The sequence below is a fragment of the Gavialis gangeticus genome, unplaced genomic scaffold (genome assembly GCF_001723915.1).
Source record: "Gavialis gangeticus isolate Ggan-Ray unplaced genomic scaffold, GavGan_comp1, whole genome shotgun sequence".
NCBI classification, from domain to species: Eukaryota; Metazoa; Chordata; order Crocodylia; family Gavialidae; genus Gavialis; species Gavialis gangeticus.
The window spans coordinates 255,731,202-255,751,344 of NW_017729032.1; the positions used below are offsets into that span (position 1 = coordinate 255,731,202).

Below are 20,143 nucleotides of genomic sequence, written 5' to 3' on the forward strand. Positions count from 1 at the left end.
GGGGGGGGGGGTTGCAGGGGAGATGCAAAGCATCCTGGGATGCTGCGGGACTGTGACTTAACTTGAATATGGAAGGGATCTGGGACAGAAGTCCAATAAGCCATTTAACCTAAACCAGTTAAGTCTGATACTACATCTGTCCAGGTTGATCTTAAACCAGTTTCAGCCATTTTGGCTAGGGATGGACATTACACACAAACAGATAAGTGATCAAAAACCGGTTCAAATCTAACACAACATAAGTTCAGTGCACATAAACCACTTTCAAAATGGCTGAAACTGGTTTCAATAAACCGTATTTACTCATCCAAGACAAAGTTTTTTCCCCATTCAAAATCTTGGATTTGAGTACTGGGCCCAGAGTAGGTGGTGGTTCAGCTCAGTCTTTGGCTCTGGGCTTGGGACTGAAGCCAGAGCTGAGTCACTGCCTGCACCAGGCTGGGGTGGCTCGTGCAGTGGGGAAGTGGGATTATGGTGGGCAGAACACAAGGAAGACTATGTGGTGGGGGTATGAAGCACACAGGGGAGATATGGGAGAGGGGAAGGGGTGCACAGGGAAGACTGCATAACCTTTCCCCCTCCCACCCTCCACTCACTACCCACTTCTCCCACTGACTCTGGCCCTGGCCCTCCCAATAATTAGATTCTATACCTGGAAAATTATAACAACTTTATAATTTTCCAGGTATAGAATCTAATTATTGGAGGGTTGTCTTAAATTCAAAGTAATTTATGACTGGAATAAATATGGTACTTCTTCTCTCACCCAGCTAGTAAACAATCCTATCTTTTTTCCAATATAAAGGTAATCAGAACATTTCTATGGCCCTATATTCAATATGAATAAATGATCCTTTATCTTAAATGTTTACCATTTTTTTTTTTTTTTAATCAGGAGTTAACATTATTTACCTGGAAATATTATCAGGTGAACATGCAGATATGCTGGTCTCCATACTGTCAGAACTATCTAAGCTTAATGTATCAAAGGCATGATCCTTGTAACTGTGATCAGGGTAATGGAAACTATTTAGATACACATTAGATTCGGATGCAGTTCTGCTGTAGAATTCAGGAGATTTCTGTCTTTGTTCTTCACATATATGTTGATGATTATACCCTACAGAACAAAAAAGGCAAAATTATAAGTTACAGTTTTATCTAATTGTTAACACTTAAATGTTTTAGAAACTTTCTGGCAACTACATGGGTGAAACTAAACAGCAACTATGCACCAGAATTAACTTTCACAGAAAGAATATAAAGGATAGAGAGTGAGACACACACACCATTAGGAGCACATTTCTTTCAGAACAACCACTTCCTCTCTGACCTCACTATCCTTCTACTCAAGGGAATGTCTTTAAAAAGTGAGTTTGGGAAGAAAGATTCATAAGCTGGCTGCACACTACGCACGTGCAGGTAGGCTGCTCTGATGTGCTATAATTACACTGAGTCAGAGCAGGTTCAATTAATCAAGTCTGCTGAAGCATGGTAATTACCGTGCTCTAACAGACTCCAGCATCATGTGTATCAGTGCCCCCGTGCTGAAAAATGGCAGTGGGGTGTTTTAAACCAAAGCTCATTCAACTAGCTTTAGTTCAAAGTGCCCCACCACCATTTTTCAGCACGGTGATACACGATGCTCCAGGCGCTTTAATTAGCGCAGCTCACAGAGCGTGGCTAATTAAAGCCCCCCGCAGCATATCTATAAAAGTCCTAAGAATCAATGACTAAACAATGATATTGGCTTTACGACATATTATAATTTACCCGACTTATGAATTCTTTCCACACATGGAAGGCAAGAATGTCCCTTCTCCTTTTTGATAGGTTTTTCTTTCTCAGTATTCAACTTCTTTTTTCCCTGCTACTTGTCTTCTGCTTTCTCTGGCAATTTCTCACCTCTGCCCACAACTGTTCTTTACTATGCTGGGCTGGGCTTGTTCTGCTCAGACCTGATGAAGAATGTCTTGCATTCAAAAACTTGTCTGACTCTGGTCTTTCATAGTTTCTCCTGGAAGAGTGAATGTCTGTGGCTTCTCAGCTTCTCCCCACCCGGGAGACAGCGTGTTGCTCGCTGGACTCTGCTGCTCCAGAACACTTTTCCTTCATAACCCCTTAGATTATACTATATGGAAATATAGGGTGAGCATGAGATAAGTCAACCAATTAGGGCAGACTAAGGAAGCCTGTAGAGTGTGCACGGGGCCCCCTGTTCTTCCAGCTTATTTGAATGTCTGTAGGCAGCATCTATCCCAACTCTTGGTCCTATAAGATATCACCCTAAGAAATTCTTGCCTCTAGCATAATTTCTGGATTCTTACGACTACAATGTCATTTTTACACTAAATATAGAAATATCATCTTGAACTGGGAACATGTTTCTGCTCTCTTCTGCTGGTTCAGTGTGTACACTCAAGTTCTTTTTGCTGTCTGATAGTTTCTCAGATATGACAGAGTAAGCAAAAATCCATTTCACAAAGCTAAAAGATGTTACCTTCTTTTTTCTTAAAAAAAGAGCCAAAATACTCTCAAAAAGAAAACTGAAAAATGCATGACTCACCCCAAGTCATTAATGACACTAGTTTATTAAGAAAAGCATGCACTATGCACATCTTAGTTGTTTCTCCCTCCCTCCTTCCACTCAGCAGCTGTATACTTTCTTATAAACAAAGCATGCTGATTCCTGAGATGCTAATAGCATTACAGCTGCTACTTAAAGAGATATTAGATTACAATAAACTTTCACATTAACTGGTTAGTAGATTTGTAAACACATTTCATTTTTCATAGGCTACTTCCAGACATGGAAAAAAGCAATCTAAACTCCATGCACCCCTGCACCACGCCCAGAAAATATATCATGTTAGTTGGACCCAGCTCACCCAATGTCTGTATAGATCAGGCACTTCAGAGGGCTTTTATCTAATAGCTGATTCAATCAGATTTAGAGAAAATTGCCAAAAAGCCCTGCTAAACCCAATCTATACAGATGCTACGGAGCCAGATCAAACTAACACAACATTGCTTCTTCCTGTCTTCTGGTAAAGCACGTTATTTTTTCTCCCCCTCATGTCTGTCAGCATCCATAGATAATTGCATGGAACACAGATTTTTATGTGTAGCTTGCTTTTATCACTGTCATGAGAAAATGCTGCTGAGATGTTATTTGCAACATTTGATAAGATTACCTTTAATACTTGAACCTTTGGAATGACTAATTGCTCCTTTTAAAAGGTTTTCAATTATTCATTATGCAAAAGAAAGAAACAGAAATTATAAAAAGGAGAAATGTTATTCTAATAAACATACTATTTATAAATCCATGTTCATTCATTTAAGTTACTTATGAACATTTCATTTTACTTGAAAAATTAAATATGCTATATTTCACCGCAAAAAACAACCATCACCATCTACAACACATAGTGAAACATAAGAATTCTATTGGTAGCAAAGGTAAAATGAGTCTTAGCTGTTGTATGCATGCTTTTTGCCACCTACAGTTCACCTACCTTCACACACGCACACACACACACACACACACACACACACACACACAAAGAGAAATCAAGATTAATTAACTGTATGAAAAATAGCAGAAAAAGTGCTGAAGAAGAAAAGGATAATACATAACTATGAGTTTTCATTAAAATGAGAAAAAAACATTTTCTGGAAAGAAAAAAGTAACACAGAAGAAAAGGAAAATGCATAACTATGAATACTAACTAAAATAATAACACCACTTTCTGGGAAAATATTCCATTTATTAAATGTTAAATATTGTTCCTTTAGGTAAGTTTATGCAGTTTTCCAAATATAGTTGACTAACAAACAATTGTATTTCATTCTGTGTACTATAGTATTTAAGTCACTGAACTACTACATGCATTCAGCTACAGAAAATATAATACCATGTTCTCCTCTTCTCTTCATGCCTTCCTGAGTCAGGCAGTTCAGTTTATTTACACTGCCAACACTGTTCAGTACCAGCTACCAGGGGCACCAAAACAAAGTAAAACAAACATACAAGCATCCTATTTCCAATTAAAGACCAACTAACTTTTCATTAGCTGCCACCAGGAATCTTGTCAGGAACAAAAATACCCCAAATCACCATACTAACTACATTAAAGTATTCTCTGAAAAGTGAAGTACTGACTTAAAGCTTCTAGTTTAGATATTTAAAAAAAATATCCAGGGAAAAGGTTATGGAGATGACAAGGATCAACACAACCCTTTACTTAAAAGAATTTCTGGCGTTCAGATTTCCAGTCACAAAGTGTGATACCAATACTACTATTTTTTTTAGTTACAGGTCACTTTTCCGGAAAGACTGTGCTGTTAGAGCAAACTAACATCAGAACAAAAGAGCAAAATGAAGTTTTGCTTCTTTACTAAAAATTAACCACACTGCCAAGTCAAAAAGTTCATCAGCAACCACAAAAACAGATAATTTAAAGCACTGTTGTATTAGAGCCATAAAACCATCATTCTACTACCACAGAGTAACAGAGGTGAAATTAGAATCAGCTGCTTCCTACATGCAGTTTCTAAAGGGGCACTGTCAAATTTTCTTAAAAACTGGGCTTTTAAAAACTCTCTTTAACATATCTTCATATACAGAGCTAAAAATGCCATCTTTTTTTCTAGTGTTCTGCTTTTTTAATGCAAACATCAACATCTAAATATTAAAACTTATTTTAGTGGAACCCAAGTAACACTGCTGTATTTATTTTGATGTATTCAATTACAATAGGCCAGCTGATTGAACAGTCAGCTCTGTGGTCCCCTACATACTTCTAAGCTAGGAATTAAAATTATTAGGCACATTCCTGGGCTATGGCTCTGCAGGTACATCTTGACAGTGACCCTTTATATTAATTATTTCAAGAAAGCATCTCAGGGACACACACAGCCAGATAAGACAATGTTCTCATACCTTTTTTGTTTTTTCCTTTTTTTGTTTAATAAGAGGGAAAAAAATAAAATAAGTCATATTGTGTTTTTTAAAGCCTCACGTTTTTTGAAAAAGATATTCTGACTATTGTTTGTAAGTAAAATGAGTCATGCTCCAAGATTTGAGAGTTATAAAAGTACTCCATAACACCATAGAGACAGTAAAGTCCCAGCTAGCCTTCTAACTGAACAAGTTTCTAACTGTAGACTTCCATGTCTCCCTCCCACTTTCTCCTCTTCCTCAGGTGGCTGATAGTTTACCTTTTGCAGACTGTAATGTAGATTACAGAAACTTTCTGCTCCCAATGGAACTGTGCGAGCCAAGCTACCTGCAGCCCAGGCCTAGAGGATAGGGCTGGCTTTTCCCCTTTGTTTCTTTTGATGGTCCACTGCTCGAATCAAGCTGTGCAGTGGGGTCGCCTGTGGCCATAAGTCAACCTGGCTCCTTTTGGAGTCTGTCCTGCAGTTTCGCTTCAGCAGGTCATATAATCCAGCCCAGAAGTTTTGGGGTGCATGCATACTGGCTGGAGCAGCAGTCACTCCCCCCCCCCAACATACACAGCCTCTCCATTGGAGCAAAGATCGGCACTCTACCACTTTTCCAGGAACAACAAGGGGGTCCCTTGCAATGAAGAAGGACCCACGCACTTGAGCAGCTCCCCACAGCACAGCAAACCCAAGAAGCAGCTCAGGACTCTTTGGTGTGGGCCCCCCTCTGCAGCCCATTGCTGAAGGGCAGGTATGGGGGTGCAGGCACCCAGAACTACCCACTGGGGAGTCCCAAGTCCTAGACTGCCTGTGTATGGGTGAGGCTCCCCCAGAAGGGTGCCACCTATAGACTTTGCTTTGTAGTTAATAGTGTTTTAAAATTATAGTTAATGTTTTCTTTTGGTTTGTTTTATTCTCTGTAATAAATCTGGGTGCTTGGGTATTTATACTGCTTGTGAGAAGAGGGTTTTTTTTTTTGTTTTCATTTATATGGGACACCCCAGCAAAGTTAGTGTTCCCAGATTTCTGGGTGGAGGCTTGAGCCTCTGGTATAATTTATGAGGGGCCCCAAAATTTGAACCTGGCCCTTTTTGCTGCCAACTGGTGCCTGGCAGAAGGGTTACATAAATAAAGTTTATTAACAGGGCTTAGGCAAAATTGGTTTAACTTCTGCTCATACTGATTTTGGTTTCATGCTCAGTGCTTTAGAGGTCCTTGACTCACCCAAATTCAGTTCTTTTTCACTTTAATGGAAGCCCATGTATCAATAGTAGTTGAACAGTCCCAAATATTTTAATTTAGCCATATTATTTACAACAGACTGTTGATTCTCAGTCAGCCTCATTCGCCATCTTCAGACCCACAGATAAGTCATTCACGGAGGACAATCATCCTCAACTGTGTGGGAGTGTGGAAGACGACAGTTTGATATATTTAAATAAACTAGCCTATATTTGGTACCTGATGGTATATTTAAATAAAAGGACAGACTGACATTTTTAAACCAACTTGCACTATTCCAAAGCCACACACTTTCCCCATTTCTAATATAAAAAGAGAATGTAAGCTTTCCCAAAAAAGTTGGGTCAGGTCCTTTGTTGTTCTTAGATTCTATTTCCATGCATCTCTCAAGTCCTAGGATTCTCAGTACTTGAAACATGGCCCTCATGTTTGACTAAACATTTTTTTAAAATTTGTTCTGTGAACTGTTCATTGTAAAATAATATTTAATAAAGTAATCTGTAGAAATATTCTGAAAACATTCTGGAGCAAATATATGGGGGTACAGATATTTCCAAATCTTAAAGAGATTTTAGGCACAAGAAAAATTATTATAACCTTCCAACTCCTTCCACAAATACAAATCTCCATACTTTTATCTGGATGGAAAAGGTAACAGATGATCAACTAATTACCAAGAAAGGTGACTGAAATGGAAACTGTTTTGATTATTTTTCAAGATCCTGCTTGTTCCTATTTTATTAATCCTGTGTCAATGCAAGCAAATCAGCTGGATACAGCAATCAGCTCTGTTCCTTTTGCCAGATCCTTCAAGTTAGGCCACCTCAAAAGTTCATTTCTTCCAGTAAGTATCAACACAACCTTGTAATCCTCCCTTCATTTAGGGTGCTTGTACACAAGTGTAGAGGCTGTTCCAATGCACTGTAATTACAGCGTGTCAGAGCAGATACGATTAATCGAGTCTGCTGGAGCATGGCAATTACTCCAGCAGCCTCCCGTGTCTCATGCATCAGTGTCCCCATGCTTCAAAATGGCAGTGGAGGTACTTAAATAAAGCTTGTTGAACAAACTTTAGTTCAAGTGCCCCGCTGCAATTTTTAAGTGTGGGGACACTGATGCATGATACACTATGGCATTTTAATTAGAGTAGGTCTTGGAGCTGCTCTAATTAAAGCACCACCCCCAAACCCCTGGATCATGTGTAAAAGTGCCTTTAATGTTTTCTCTTTGCTATTCTCTTTACTGCCTTTTCGATGCAAATAATCATAATCCTGTGGTGACGGCAGTTAACAAAGCCCTCATTATTGCACACAGCATGTAACAAATGCCTTACACTATGACAAATATACCTCTTTCTATACTCTGTCTCTCTCTCTCTTATTCAATCTAAAGTTATTCTTTTATTCTTTTTTGGCTACAATATTACTAAGATGATTAATTTCAGCAGTTCTCCTGCCCACACTCATTGCTTTTTCTTTATTCATATATGAAAGCAATTGTTCATGTAGCATACCTTGGTTGAATGCCAGCAAAAAAGAACTGTGTTAGAGCTTGCAACATGAAGGTTGGGCAAATTCTTTCAGAATTAGTGGATCTATCCTTCCCTGAGGGCCAGTGTTGTCAATTTGTATGTTCTTAAAAATTCACAGATGTTTTCAGTTACCTGCATTAAATCCCATCCTCAACTAAACTACACTTGTAAAAACATTCCAGCTTTCGCGATTTGTGATTTTTATTTTTGAAAAACAAAACAAAACTGTTTAACATACATCTTGTATATATTTTTCAGCCAACACAAGCAGACTATTATAGACCAGATAGCAAAAGTGTACACACGGGCAAATTTTCTAAGCTACACCGCTTGCTAAATTCACCAAAGAAAAGTTTTCCAAGCTCATAATTTTGTTTTGTCTGGCTGCAGGTGAAATAATTTAGAATGAAAGTTATTCAAATACAGCAGGTTTCTGCAAGACTCCCATGAAGCTAAAGCTATAAAAGGGACACATCCACCAAGTCTGGGTCAACTTTGTAAGGTAACTGAAAAAAAGCTGCTTTTTTCACAGGAAATATGCTCCATATGCATTTAGCCATCTCTCTTAATTTGTCTGCCTATACTCTTGCTACTTTTAAAATCTATCAGTCCTGAATAAGCAAAATCAATAAGGGAAGGTGAAGGGATTTCACTGTAGGTCATTCATGCACAAATGAAAAATACTACACCTGTGAACAACCTTCCTACTGCTGAATATTTTTGGCAATCATGCACGTCAGAAGCAAAGGAAGCTGACTCTCAGTTCCCCTTTGTTGAGGGGGCTCCAAGCCGTGGGGCCACACACAGCCAGGACCAAGTCCTGCACCTGGCAGGGCTCTCAGACCCGGCTGTGCCACATGGGCAGCCAGCATCGAGAACCCTGCACCTGACAGGGCACTGCTGCACCATGGGGTGCTGCTGCAATCTCCTGGCCACAGGGGTGCACGAAGCATTCCAGCACACCTTTGTGGCTAGAGACAGAAATTACACAAAAACCAGTTTAAGTGATCAGAAACTGGTTTAAACCTGTAACAGAACAGGAGTTCAGTGTGCATAAACCAGTTTCAAAATGGCTGAAACTGGTTTAAGATACACCTTGTTGAATGTAGTATCAGTAGTATTAACTGATTTATGTCAAACCGGTTTATGAAACTTCTGTCCCAGACTCCTTCCTGGTCCAAGTTAACTCACAGTCCCGCAGCATCCCAGAATGCTTTGAAGCTCTGCTGTCTGCTCCAGAGAACAGGGTTGGCCCCACCCCTCTGCTGCCTAGCTGGAGCAGTGAGGCCTGGCTGACAAGGGGCTCAGCCAGAGTGGGAAACCCGGCAGGGGACCACAACTGGGTCTGCCTGTGGTGGGGGTACAGCCCCTGCCAGACTTTTCCCCACTGGAGCAGCGGGGGTGTGGGGTGTGGGCAGGCAGGCTCAGGTAGAGACTGAGGCAAGCAGTTGATAAGGGGAGGGGGCATAATTCCCCTCAGCTCCCCAGGCCATGGGATAGAGGGAAGAGGCTGGGAAACCAGGGCTGGAGGGATGGCTACCCATGAGTACAGGGCCAAGCCCTGCTGGACTAGACTGAGAGGTGGGAGAAGTTGGCAAAGACCTGGCACAAAGATCACCACATGTATGTGCTGGAGATGGAGCTAAGGTAACAGGAGTGGGTCCCAGACTGCTTGAGCTGGTGTGAGCAAAGAAAGCAGAGCACTACATTTACATTATAAAGCAGAACCTGTGAAAGGCGGGAGACTGGAATACCTAAGCAGAGACAACAGACACTGAATGCACAGGAGTCCTGCCGAAGGTCCTATAGGTAATGAGCATCTAATGTCAAGACACCCAAGGGGGAGAAGTGGGTGCAAGTGTGCCTGTAAAAACCCAAGTAGACCTGAGGCCTGTGGGATCTCCACTCCAATACCTAAGACCACCTGCTGGTTCCCCAAAAAGAACTTTCTGAATACCTGGCTGTAAGCAGACATTCTGCCCTCAGGATTACATAAGACTTATGCAAGGCTTTCTCTGGTCTTCTTGGTTTATTACACTCCATTTTAAGTTAGATTAAGTTGTGTGTGCTCTCACAGTGTTTTACTGGGCTGTATCTTAGCTTAGGTGAAGACTGTTGGTTGTTCTTTGTTGTGTGCTTGAGATTGCAAATTGCTGTGTTCACTACATGCTTGCTTCAGAGAAAGGGCTATTCTTGTTCAAGCTTTTATGAATTCAATGTCACTACCTTTGTCCCCTCCTCAGCCCCTCCTCCCTCCCCCCCATCAGGGAGCAGGGGGTGGAGCATAAGCCTGGCAGACACTGCCCCTCCTCCCCCACAACAGCACACCCTGGCTGGGGTCCTGTGTGGGCCAGGGAGGAGATTTAAACCCCCACCCTCAAGCATGTTAGCCCCAAACCAATAATAAGAATAAGACCAGTGGTTTGGGTAAGGTTACTGGGGAAGGAGGAGGCCTCATTGCAGCCCCACTATAGCATGGGGCAGTGTTTGGGGTGCACAGGCCGAGTGACAGAGAGGGCACAGTATTTGGGGGCACAGGCCCAGCACCAGAAAGGACAAGCCTAAAAGGCCAGGGTGGCCTGGTGTGTGACTATATATGGTTTTTTTGTACTGGGACAGTGGAGGTCCAGGGCTGTTGCCCAGCTTTGGGCTTGCAACCCCCTGGCTGTAGGGCCAGTGGATAGGCCTCTAGGCCAGGGAAGCTGTGCTCCAGCATGGAGCAAAAAGGAGGGTGACGAGCCTCAAGATTAAAGAGCTAGAGCCTCAGAGTCAAACCCTATCTGGTGGGTTTAGATGGGGAGGCCTAGCTAGAGAAAGACTGGGGTCAAGGCCAGTGGTGGCGGAGAACCCCAACATACAAAAACCAATAGGCAGTCTCCTGCTTACAAAAACCATCGGTATAAAATTTCCATCAAAACGTGGCAGGTGAGTAGAGAGTGGGATATGAGAAATCTTAAAGGAGCGCCCTTGGAGTCCCCACATAGGGCACGGATAACAGGAAAGATGGCGCTGGGGAGGGCAACCTGTTACAGGGTGAGTTGTGTTTCCCAGTGCCTGAAAGATCGCAACAGCTGCCATCTCCCTGCAGACTGCCTACACATGCAAATTAAAGCTGGATAGGAACCAGCTATAAAGTTATTGCTCAAAAATGTGTAATAACTTTATAGCTGGTTAAACCTTTTTAAGGCAGGATACTTAGTCTGCATATGTAGCCAGTCTAAATATATTGTGTAATTAACAAGGTGATTGCACAATAGATATAAGGTGTAGAGGGGGCCAGACATGCAACTGTGCATCTTTAACAGCCAATCTCTTTTCTTATCTTGAACACACATTTACAATAGACTAAGTAAGTTGTACCCTATCATAATAATTCACCTGAGTCAAAGTTGTGAATCTAGCAAGTTACTCTACCCAGGCAAAAGCATTTACCTATAGAGAACAATTTATATGATAAAAAAATTACAGAGAATGATTCTCTACAAAATAAAAATGTAAAAAGCAATAGATAGCCTACCCCCTGTTAAGACAAAATATTAAATGGACTAAGTTGTCCCGTTTACTCAACGCATCATTTTCAGCATACCTTTTTATTTATGATAATTATATGCTTTTAAATTAAAATAGGAAATTTATAAATAGATATTTGTGCTCCTGTAATACTACTATCATCATATCTTCATCGTCTTTGCTGGAGACTGTAAATTGTATAAGTAGGTTCCTATTTTCATTAGGAGAAAAATATACTATTTTAAAGCCCTACTACTTTTGGAGTTACTAGTCAAGAGATTGAACATTGCATATCCAGAAATATAAATGTTTTAAAAAGACCTTACCTTTATGCATTCTTCTTGGTTCTGACTCTTTGGTCATGGTTGCCAGACAGTGAGGAAGTACACTGCCACAGCTGTTGCTCTGTCCTAGAGGTAAATGACCCTGCATGAAATTTTGTAAACACATAGTTAAAAGCTGCATACTTTTGCACTTATGTCAGAAATTTCCTGAAAAACAAAAACACTTCTTTGGCATGAACTCATCTGAATCAGCTTGAGTTATTTTAATTATACACATCCTCTACTTACTGAAAAGCTTTCAAAACAATTTCCCCACTAAAGATTATGTGAAAGCCCCTGTTGCTTTGTTGACTGACAATGCTACAGTTTAGATATCATTTTCAGTCGACATAACCTTATCTTCCCCCTCCAATAATATCCAGAGGAAACCAAAAATGATACAATTAACAGGCCTCTGAAATCAGTTTAATCTAATCAAAGTTCATTTCTTTATCTTAATTCATTTCCTAGGTTTGCCATTTTTAACTTCAGGAATATTACAACAAATCTATAATGTCTTTGCCCTTATGCTGATCAATTTTATTTCCAGCTCAAAATATTTCTTACATGGAAGTTAGAAATGGGAAAGTCTATATATCAGCATATTACTTACTTTGGGATTTACACTTCGTCCAAGAGTAGAACTACTGAAGTGCGGTGATACAGAGGGAGTAGTTTTCTTGCGAGGTAAAGTATCACTCATATACATGCCTTCCTTGTGCTGTTTCTTTCTTTCTTCCAGATTTCTAAAGTGCTTAAAATGTAATTTGTAAAATAGTTTTGAAAAAATGAATCCCACTTTTTAGTGAATTATGTTTCATGTGGAACATGCTGAATCCTACAATTTGGAAACTTCATTGTAAATCTAAATATTCAGTTTAATATTCTTCTTGTTCAGGTTGATGCAATATAGGATTTCATAATACACACTTTTCATAGAAATTATACAGTGCATGGTAAACCAAGAATCAGTCATTCCCAAAGTCAAATGATCAACCAGTCTTGGTTTACATTAATATTATGAATTCTGTAATGCTAATAATTCATGTGCAACCTACAGATTTCTCAATTAAGCAATTATTAAGAATGAATTCTGCCAGTATGGAAGATAAATGGTCAAGATAAGGTAAGGTAAAGGAAAAAAACCCAACAGCCCAATATTCTAAGATATAACTTTTTAGAGGCTGGGGCCCAAATTGAGGACAAGGGGATTACTTTAAAATTAACAGTTTCAGTTCCTCATCACCTTAACACAAAGCTTGTTTCCATACAGGTAAATTTAGAGATTCACCTTAAACACTGTTCTGAAAAAAAAAGAAATCAGACTTATGGAATCAAAATGGTTTTCTGAACAGCCTGTAAAGCTGAATGTTAAACAGTCACCAACTAGCAAGTGAATCATGTTATAAATAAACTTAATTGTCTGTAATTTTAAGAACATTTTTAATCAGTAAATAGCATATGAATAAATGTAGCAACATGTTATAACTTGCATCTATTTTTACAAATTGAATCTTATTAGGCCAAACCCCAATAAATTCCAAAGAACTGGCCATTTAAAACTGATGCATTTTTGGAAAGGTTATACTTCAAAGATGATAAAATCCCCTCCATATAATTTTGATTTTAAATCTAAATAATTCATTATTGCAAATGCTTCTGACCACTGAAATGGCATTTCCCATTGTGTTTATTCATTTATTTGAATGGCAAACAGACAGAGCCCATGTCTATTTTGAGATCTAGATTCTTTGTTCTACAAACTATTTTTATTCAACAGCACCTACTAATAATCCATATCAAATTCAGCAAAACCTTTAGGTTAAGGACTCTGAAAATTTGATGAAGAAAGGGTTCTTAGTAATGTTATGCTGAAAAGTTCATGGGTAAATGGCTTCTTAGTTACCCATATTAAAAATCCCAGATGGTCAGCTTTGAAGTTACCTGTGGTTGCCTGCGGTGTTTCTTAGCTGGGAGAGGAGGAGGTGTATCAGATAAAGGTAAAGGATCTACATGTGTAACCATGACCTCAGGCCAATGGACTGATGGAAGTTGAGCAATAGAGCGAGGAGAAAGAGAGTGAGGAAACACAAATCCAGAACAGAGAGGTGATCTTAGCTTTATAGGAAAAAGAGAAATTACACACAAAGTTTTCTACTTGGAATTACTCAAGAGGCATGGCACATACAAGCTGCAGTTTATAATATGCTTTTATTTGGAGAGTTTAAGCACAGAAGGAGACTTGTTAGTGGAAACTGGTGAAATATATATTTAAATATTTAAAACACTGTCCAAAATGACAAAGTCTAAGTTAAATGGTAAATGATAGTAGCACAAAAGTAAATATTTTCCATTTATAAAGTTAATCCATTTTAAGCAATTGAGCTTATTTGGAAAAAATAAAGATAGCTATAATAAAGCAAAAAGTCAGAGATAGTATTAAAAAAGCCAGAAAGAACATATTGGAATAACACACACAAGTGAGAGGTATTCATCTCCTCCCCCCTCCCATGCCTGTCCACAATCCCTACAAAACCCAAGGTCAGTATATTCCTTGCATAACATCTCTAAATGAACTACAATAAAAATGTTCAATGAACACTTTACCCTCCACTGTACACATGGACATTAAAAACATAACTACAAACTACTTTTCAAAAGAGCATGCTACCTTTTAGCATTTGAAAGGCAATGATCAAACTTGTTTCTGATGGGTTCATTATTCTTATTGGCCTCCAAACCACCATCTTTAAGAACAAAGACATTTTATAGCTGGAGAATTCATATGGGTATCTTACCCAATCAATACCTGACCCTACATTGCTCACAGTCTGTTTCAGGGTTACATTTACTATATGATGGGACAAAAAAAGCAGCCGTGAACAGAACCATGTAAAGAAAGGGAAACATCTCTCAAACAAACCTCTTTATTTTGTGGCTGGCTCACCAGCACAGCCGTGGAAGGTTCAGTGGCAACAGCGTCAGCATCTGTGGGGGGCTGAGTGGAAGGGGGTATATTCGTGGAACTGCCATACAGCTCACTAATTTCACTTACACTGATATAACCCTAAAAGGAGGAATTCAGAAGTTAAACACAAAAAAGGAGCAAAAGCCAAAAGGCATGCAAGAGTATTAATGTACCCAGTACAATGAAGGTTAGTGTAGAGTGATACAGCCAAATATCTGTGTTTATTATCAAAATGATAATTTAAAGCAGTAATAAAATCACCACCAGAATTTCAAAATATTTGAATACCCGAATATTAAAAAAGATGTGTGTTATCAAAAGGAAAATATACTTTAGATAATCAAGAGAGACTATTCAAATAACGCCTTTAGCATTTTTTAGATTAACATGCTTTAAATTTAAATACCATCTATAGTATATCCATCACCTAGATTTTAAATATCATTGACATTTCTTTAAAAAAGGAAAAGAAATATGTTTGCTCATTTTTAATTCTTTGTGTTTCCTTCCTTTCCTTTTAATTTCCTGTCAATATTTTGTATTAAGTACGCCTCTTGCGACTTGTAACTGCTGTTACTCTGTAAATTGCTCTACATACTCTCTAAATTCCTCTAATCAGTAGTGTTTAACAGTTGCTACCATCTATCTGATAGCTGTTGTAAGCTTCAACACTGATGATATAAGTGTAATTCTATTAGAAAGTAGCCATCCACATTTCTATTTTTTACTAGCAATGGTGGAAGAGGGTAGAGGCCAAGGACTGACAGAATGTGGAGACTAGAGAATACATTTGGCCCAGAACCGGCTCATCTAAAAGAGATGAAACAGGACAACTGTTATACATGTTCTGCTGTGAAGAGAAAGTCGGTCTTCAGTGCTACCAAATAAACCTCTAGAATAAAAATCAGAGATTCAATACAGTGGTCTAGAGGACATCAGATTACACCCAAGTCAAATGTCCACTGTTTGATCTGTAGGAGGAAAAAAAAGCATTTTAAAAAGCGAAAAGGTCACTGCTGAGACAGTGTTATATAAAGGTAGGCTGAAATGTATTGTAAAGTTATCAAGACAATGCTCTGCTTGTAAGCTGAACAGGTGAAATGGGTATGGTTATAAAACTGAACTAATAAATTAAAACAAGAGAGAGATGTCATTTAGGAATTAAGATGATCAAAGCAGCGACAACCTGTTGCTACCATCTCCTCAGATTAAAAATACAGAAATTTAAGACTACACAAATAATTTTGGGGCTGCAGGGAGAACCTGCTGCAATGATTCACTAGCAGTTAAGAGTATTTTATCCAGTTTTTCTTCACCTGGAAAACAATTTGGGAAAACCAAGCAAAAGTCCTTACAGAAGTTTCTGATACAAGCTAGAAGGCAATGCAAGTTAGCCTTCAACTACAGTAGAGCACAAGCTTTATACTATGAATTATTTACTAACAGAAGCAGGCAATCTAATAAACAGTTTTCTCAAAAAGAGAGGATAAATTGGAAGCAAGGTCAGATCAGGGCCCTAGTAGGAGTATATATGTATAATTAACTTTGCTACATGGTTAAGTGTTACTAATACGTATTTTAAACTGTGGAAAAATCCACAAAAAGCACAAAATCCTCAGGGAAATCCTGAACACTGCAGAAACTATATATATATTTTAGCAGAGGCATAGCAGTACACCTCCACATTCAGGGCAGCCATGTAGCACATGGGACAGTGCCAGTGCCTGCCGTGCTGATTGCAGCAGTGCTACTAGCTGCCACTGTGACAGCAGCTGCTTTTGTGCCCTGCCACAAAGGTGGTGCACAGGGCTGCTGCTTGGTGGCCCCACTTCAGTTACACTTCTGTAGCTTAAAGACTGTAAAGCTTGTTCCCAACTTCCTTGAAGTCAATGACATAACTCAGAGATCTCACTGGGCACTAGCTTAAGTCCTGTAGCACAAGCGGATTAAAGTGATGCTTTAAAATCTCAGCCTCATAGAAATATCAATATTCCTATCTTCTCTCTCTTTTTTTTTCTTTTGCTGTGGGCTGAACAAGTTGTCCTTTTACTCAACAGGACTTCTAATTACTCTCTTACGCACGCATGTGCATGCAAATTCTCTCCCTCTCACACACACCATACACACAGTCATGTTTTCAGAATCAAGATTTCTGTTGGGGGAAGGAAATAAAAGAGAATAGTCTGTGTCTCCAAATGCTCCTTGTGTTCAAAATGGATCAATTCACCCCTAGGCAGAGAGTCAGGCTAAAGTCTATTTGCCACTAAATGACAGGTTTTTAAAGGTATCCAGGTGTCTATCACTTATCTGAATAAAATACTTGGGACAAATTAATATTCAGTTGCCATGTCTACACGAGAGGCTGTCATTTAGTACTTGTTTATACAAATGGCAGAAAGCACTTGTTTATACAGGTGCTAACTGACTGTGCACTAACAACTGTGCAGTCAGCGTCTTATGTTGACAAACGAGTACTAAATGACTGCACAGTAACTGGGAGTTATTGTGTAGTAGTGCCAATGAAGACCAGTTTTGTGACACTATTGCACAGTAGAGTTTTGGCATGGGTTTTGCTACACGATGATACTGCGCAATAGAATCAGGCTACGTGCAGTATGCATCTCATGTAGACGTGGCTGGTAGGTGCAATCACTGAAACTAAGACAGCTGGTAAGAAGAGCAACTTTCATCTTATACAAGTTGGATGGTATAAAGACTTAAATTATATAAAACATTTAAGTTGTTTCTCTTCTTATTTACCCTATTATAAATTATAAGTAATTTCACTGAAATGAATAGAATTGCTCTGCTAAGAGACCTAGTGAAATAAAAGGAAAATCTGTCTCATAAAACAATCTCAGCCATTTAAAATATTGAAATGAGTAGTTCATAATTCTCCTGCAGAAATCAAGTCAAAGACAGCATGCTTTTCTAGTAAAACAAACAAACTAAACCCTTTGACAGAAGATAAAAATGTAGACAAATATATCTGAAGAAGACTAACATTTTCTGTTTCTTTGATTAAAATTTAATATTTAGCCACAATTTAGAGACACAAACACTTCATTAGGATGAAATAACATGATGTTGATAGAATGTGATCAACTATAGTTTAGCTGAATCACTACACCTACACTTACAATTACTCAGGATGGTGGTTCATATTTATTCAGAATTCTTTCAAGGCTTACAGGCCCTCAGGTTGTGACAGAATGCAGTAAGCTAAAAGCTATTAACCTTTAATTGGGTAGCAGCAAGTTGTAGGTCTCATTTCACAGTATCACCAAATTAAGACCTCAAGCAAAAATTATAAGATCCTCAATGGTTTTTCAATAGGTAGATCTAAAACAGCTCAAAGTACTTAGCCCCATATTTAAAATGCTAAATACATGTTTATAATACATTTCTTTCTATCCCTAAGAAAAGTATGACCAAAAATGTAAACATCTAAAAGCAGGAAGACTGGAATTCATTCGTATTTGTCTGTAGCTATTTCTGGATTTTGTTTTTCCTCTCCATTATATTTAATGCTCTATTTAGAGAAAAACAGACTCTCTAATAAATGTAAAATGGTAATTTATTCAGGGCAGGAGTCTAAGGCAATGCCCACTACAGCTGGGAAAATGTCAGAGAAGCTATTTTTGCCCTAATTTGCATGTTCCTATGTAACAGAACTAAGTTACTTAATCACGGCAAAAACAAGATATTGAAATTGCAGGAACACCACTTACCAAATCATACAAGATTTGCCAAACTCTAAATAACTGTTGCATCAAATGTCAATAAAAAATAAGTTTATCAGGAAAATAATAATCAGGAAAATAGCAGTTAACACTGTTTACCTCTTTCAGACTACTTGGACTGACAGGAAATCCTCTTCCTCCAGAAAGTCCAGAATACTTCTTTTCCAGATTACAAAGATTCTCTTTTTCCTGTCAGTAATTGAAATAGCTTTATTTGTAATGTGAATATTTATTCAAGTAAAATTAATTTCTATTTATTTAAAAGGTAGAAACAAACCTTCTGGTGAGGCTTAATACGTAATAGCAGTTTCAGTGTCATTTATTCACAGCAGCACTTTAGACTCTGCAGCAGTTCTTGACACAGCTGGGATTGCCAGAAGTGATTAATGATTTCAGGCATCTCATTTTGGGGGGTTTCCAATTTGACAACATAAAGAGGCCTAATTTCATAAGTGAATGAAAGCACCAGTCATTTCTGAAAATACTGGACAGTAGCTGTGGTCAACCAGATAACTTTTGCTTTCCATTCTCAGCCTTCAAGTGGACAGAGCAAACAGAATTTGAATCCCTGGTTGACATACAACCAAATTTAGGACCAACAGAAAGTACAGCATTTCAACCCAGATTTTTATTAGACAGGAGCTAGACAGACAAACAGCTTGTTTTGGGAAATGCTGCCCACAATATTGTAACTACTTCTATTGTACCATTGTTGTTGATCTTCAAACTAAACGTATCTTACAAGATAAGAATTGCTTACCCTTTGCAGCATCATTATTAAATTATTCTTTTCTTTTACAAAGTGATCCTGTTCTCTCTGAGCTTGCTGGACAATATGATTAGCTTGCTTCTTGAGAGCAGAAATCTTCTCCTAATATGAAAATAAAAGAAGATTTTAGAATATTCCTATTTGATAGCACAATACATATCCAACCTGGATCCTGTTCACAGATAGCACACTTAGCACAGATGTACTTCATCCATGAACTCCACCAAACCGCTCAGGGTTAGTTAATAATTATTTCTTAAAATTAAGACTACAATAAAGCAACTTAAAACATTTATAAAGTAAATATCCTTGGGGAGCCCCCTATCTAAAAATAAAAATAATTGTTTTCCTCTTTCCCACATTTTCTTCTTCTTCAGCAGACCCTTGCCATCAGGGATGATTGTCTTCCATGACTGTCTTATCTATGCATCCAAAGATGGCTGATGAGGCCTATCTAAGATCAACAGACTCTGCTGCAGCTCACACACGTGTTTCCGTGCAGGGTGGGTGGCTCTGGAGGTTCCAGGTCCTGAAAATGATGGTGTGCCCTCGCTCGTATTTTTGACTGCTGTAAAGGTGATCTCACTGACTGCAGTTATCCAGCCAGGAAGAAATACAGAATACTGTATTAGACAGGCTATGTTTAGGGCACCTTTTCTGGCCCCCTCCCCATGTGGGGTGACCAGAGCAGATCCTGACAAGTTACAGCTGCCAAATCACACTCCTGTCTCATCCAAGTGCTAGATGATCTTCTTGTAACTGCCGCCTTCATGCTAGCTCATGACTAGGAGCTTCCAGACCTCACAATCCTGCTCCTGTCGCCCTTAGGTGGTCAGCCAAACGCTTCAATGTTTTGGAAAAGCTGTTTTCATGCAAGGCACCAGTTCATAATTTATCATGAAGAAGCTGCTGCACATCAGCTTCCACACAGCTCTTGACAGAATGGGACCTTGATCCAATGGCAAGGAGACCAAGACCACTGGGGATTTCCCATATTATAATATATAATGAAAATGTCATAATTTATTTTATAGGAACTTGTGAATTCTAGTTCCTGCTCTGACCTTTAGTTTCTCTGAGGCCCTAGACCAGGGGCAGGCAATTGTT

General features: G+C 38.9%; 1 protein-coding gene and 1 long non-coding RNA gene across 6 annotated transcripts in view; one reads left to right on the forward strand and one right to left on the reverse strand.

Moving 5' to 3' along the window:
• Nucleotides 1-9,623, forward strand: part of LOC109303545 — a 16,771-nt gene extending 7,148 nt beyond the window's left edge. The window contains exon 3 of the long non-coding RNA XR_002099153.1: nt 9,613-9,623. This is a non-coding gene — a long non-coding RNA (uncharacterized LOC109303545). The remainder of the gene's footprint in view (nt 1-9,612) is intronic.
• The window catches only part of PHLDB2 (pleckstrin homology like domain family B member 2), a 119,922-nt gene that overhangs the window by 10,676 nt on the left and 89,103 nt on the right, over nt 1-20,143 (reverse strand). For 2 of the 5 annotated variants that reach the window (XM_019525766.1, XM_019525764.1), the window contains 7 exons: nt 19,028-19,138; nt 18,367-18,456; nt 14,480-14,623; nt 12,170-12,310; nt 11,560-11,659; nt 3,195-3,230; nt 913-1,120 (listed from right to left, as the gene is read on the reverse strand). In XM_019525766.1, coding sequence (XP_019381311.1) covers nt 913-1,120; nt 3,195-3,230; nt 11,560-11,659; nt 12,170-12,310; nt 14,480-14,623; nt 18,367-18,456; nt 19,028-19,138 — 830 coding nt within the window. The remainder of the gene's footprint in view (nt 1-912; nt 1,121-3,194; nt 3,231-11,559; nt 11,660-12,169; nt 12,311-14,479; nt 14,624-18,366; nt 18,457-19,027; nt 19,139-20,143) is intronic. The other 3 variants (XM_019525768.1, XM_019525765.1, XM_019525767.1) reach the window with 2 other exon arrangements.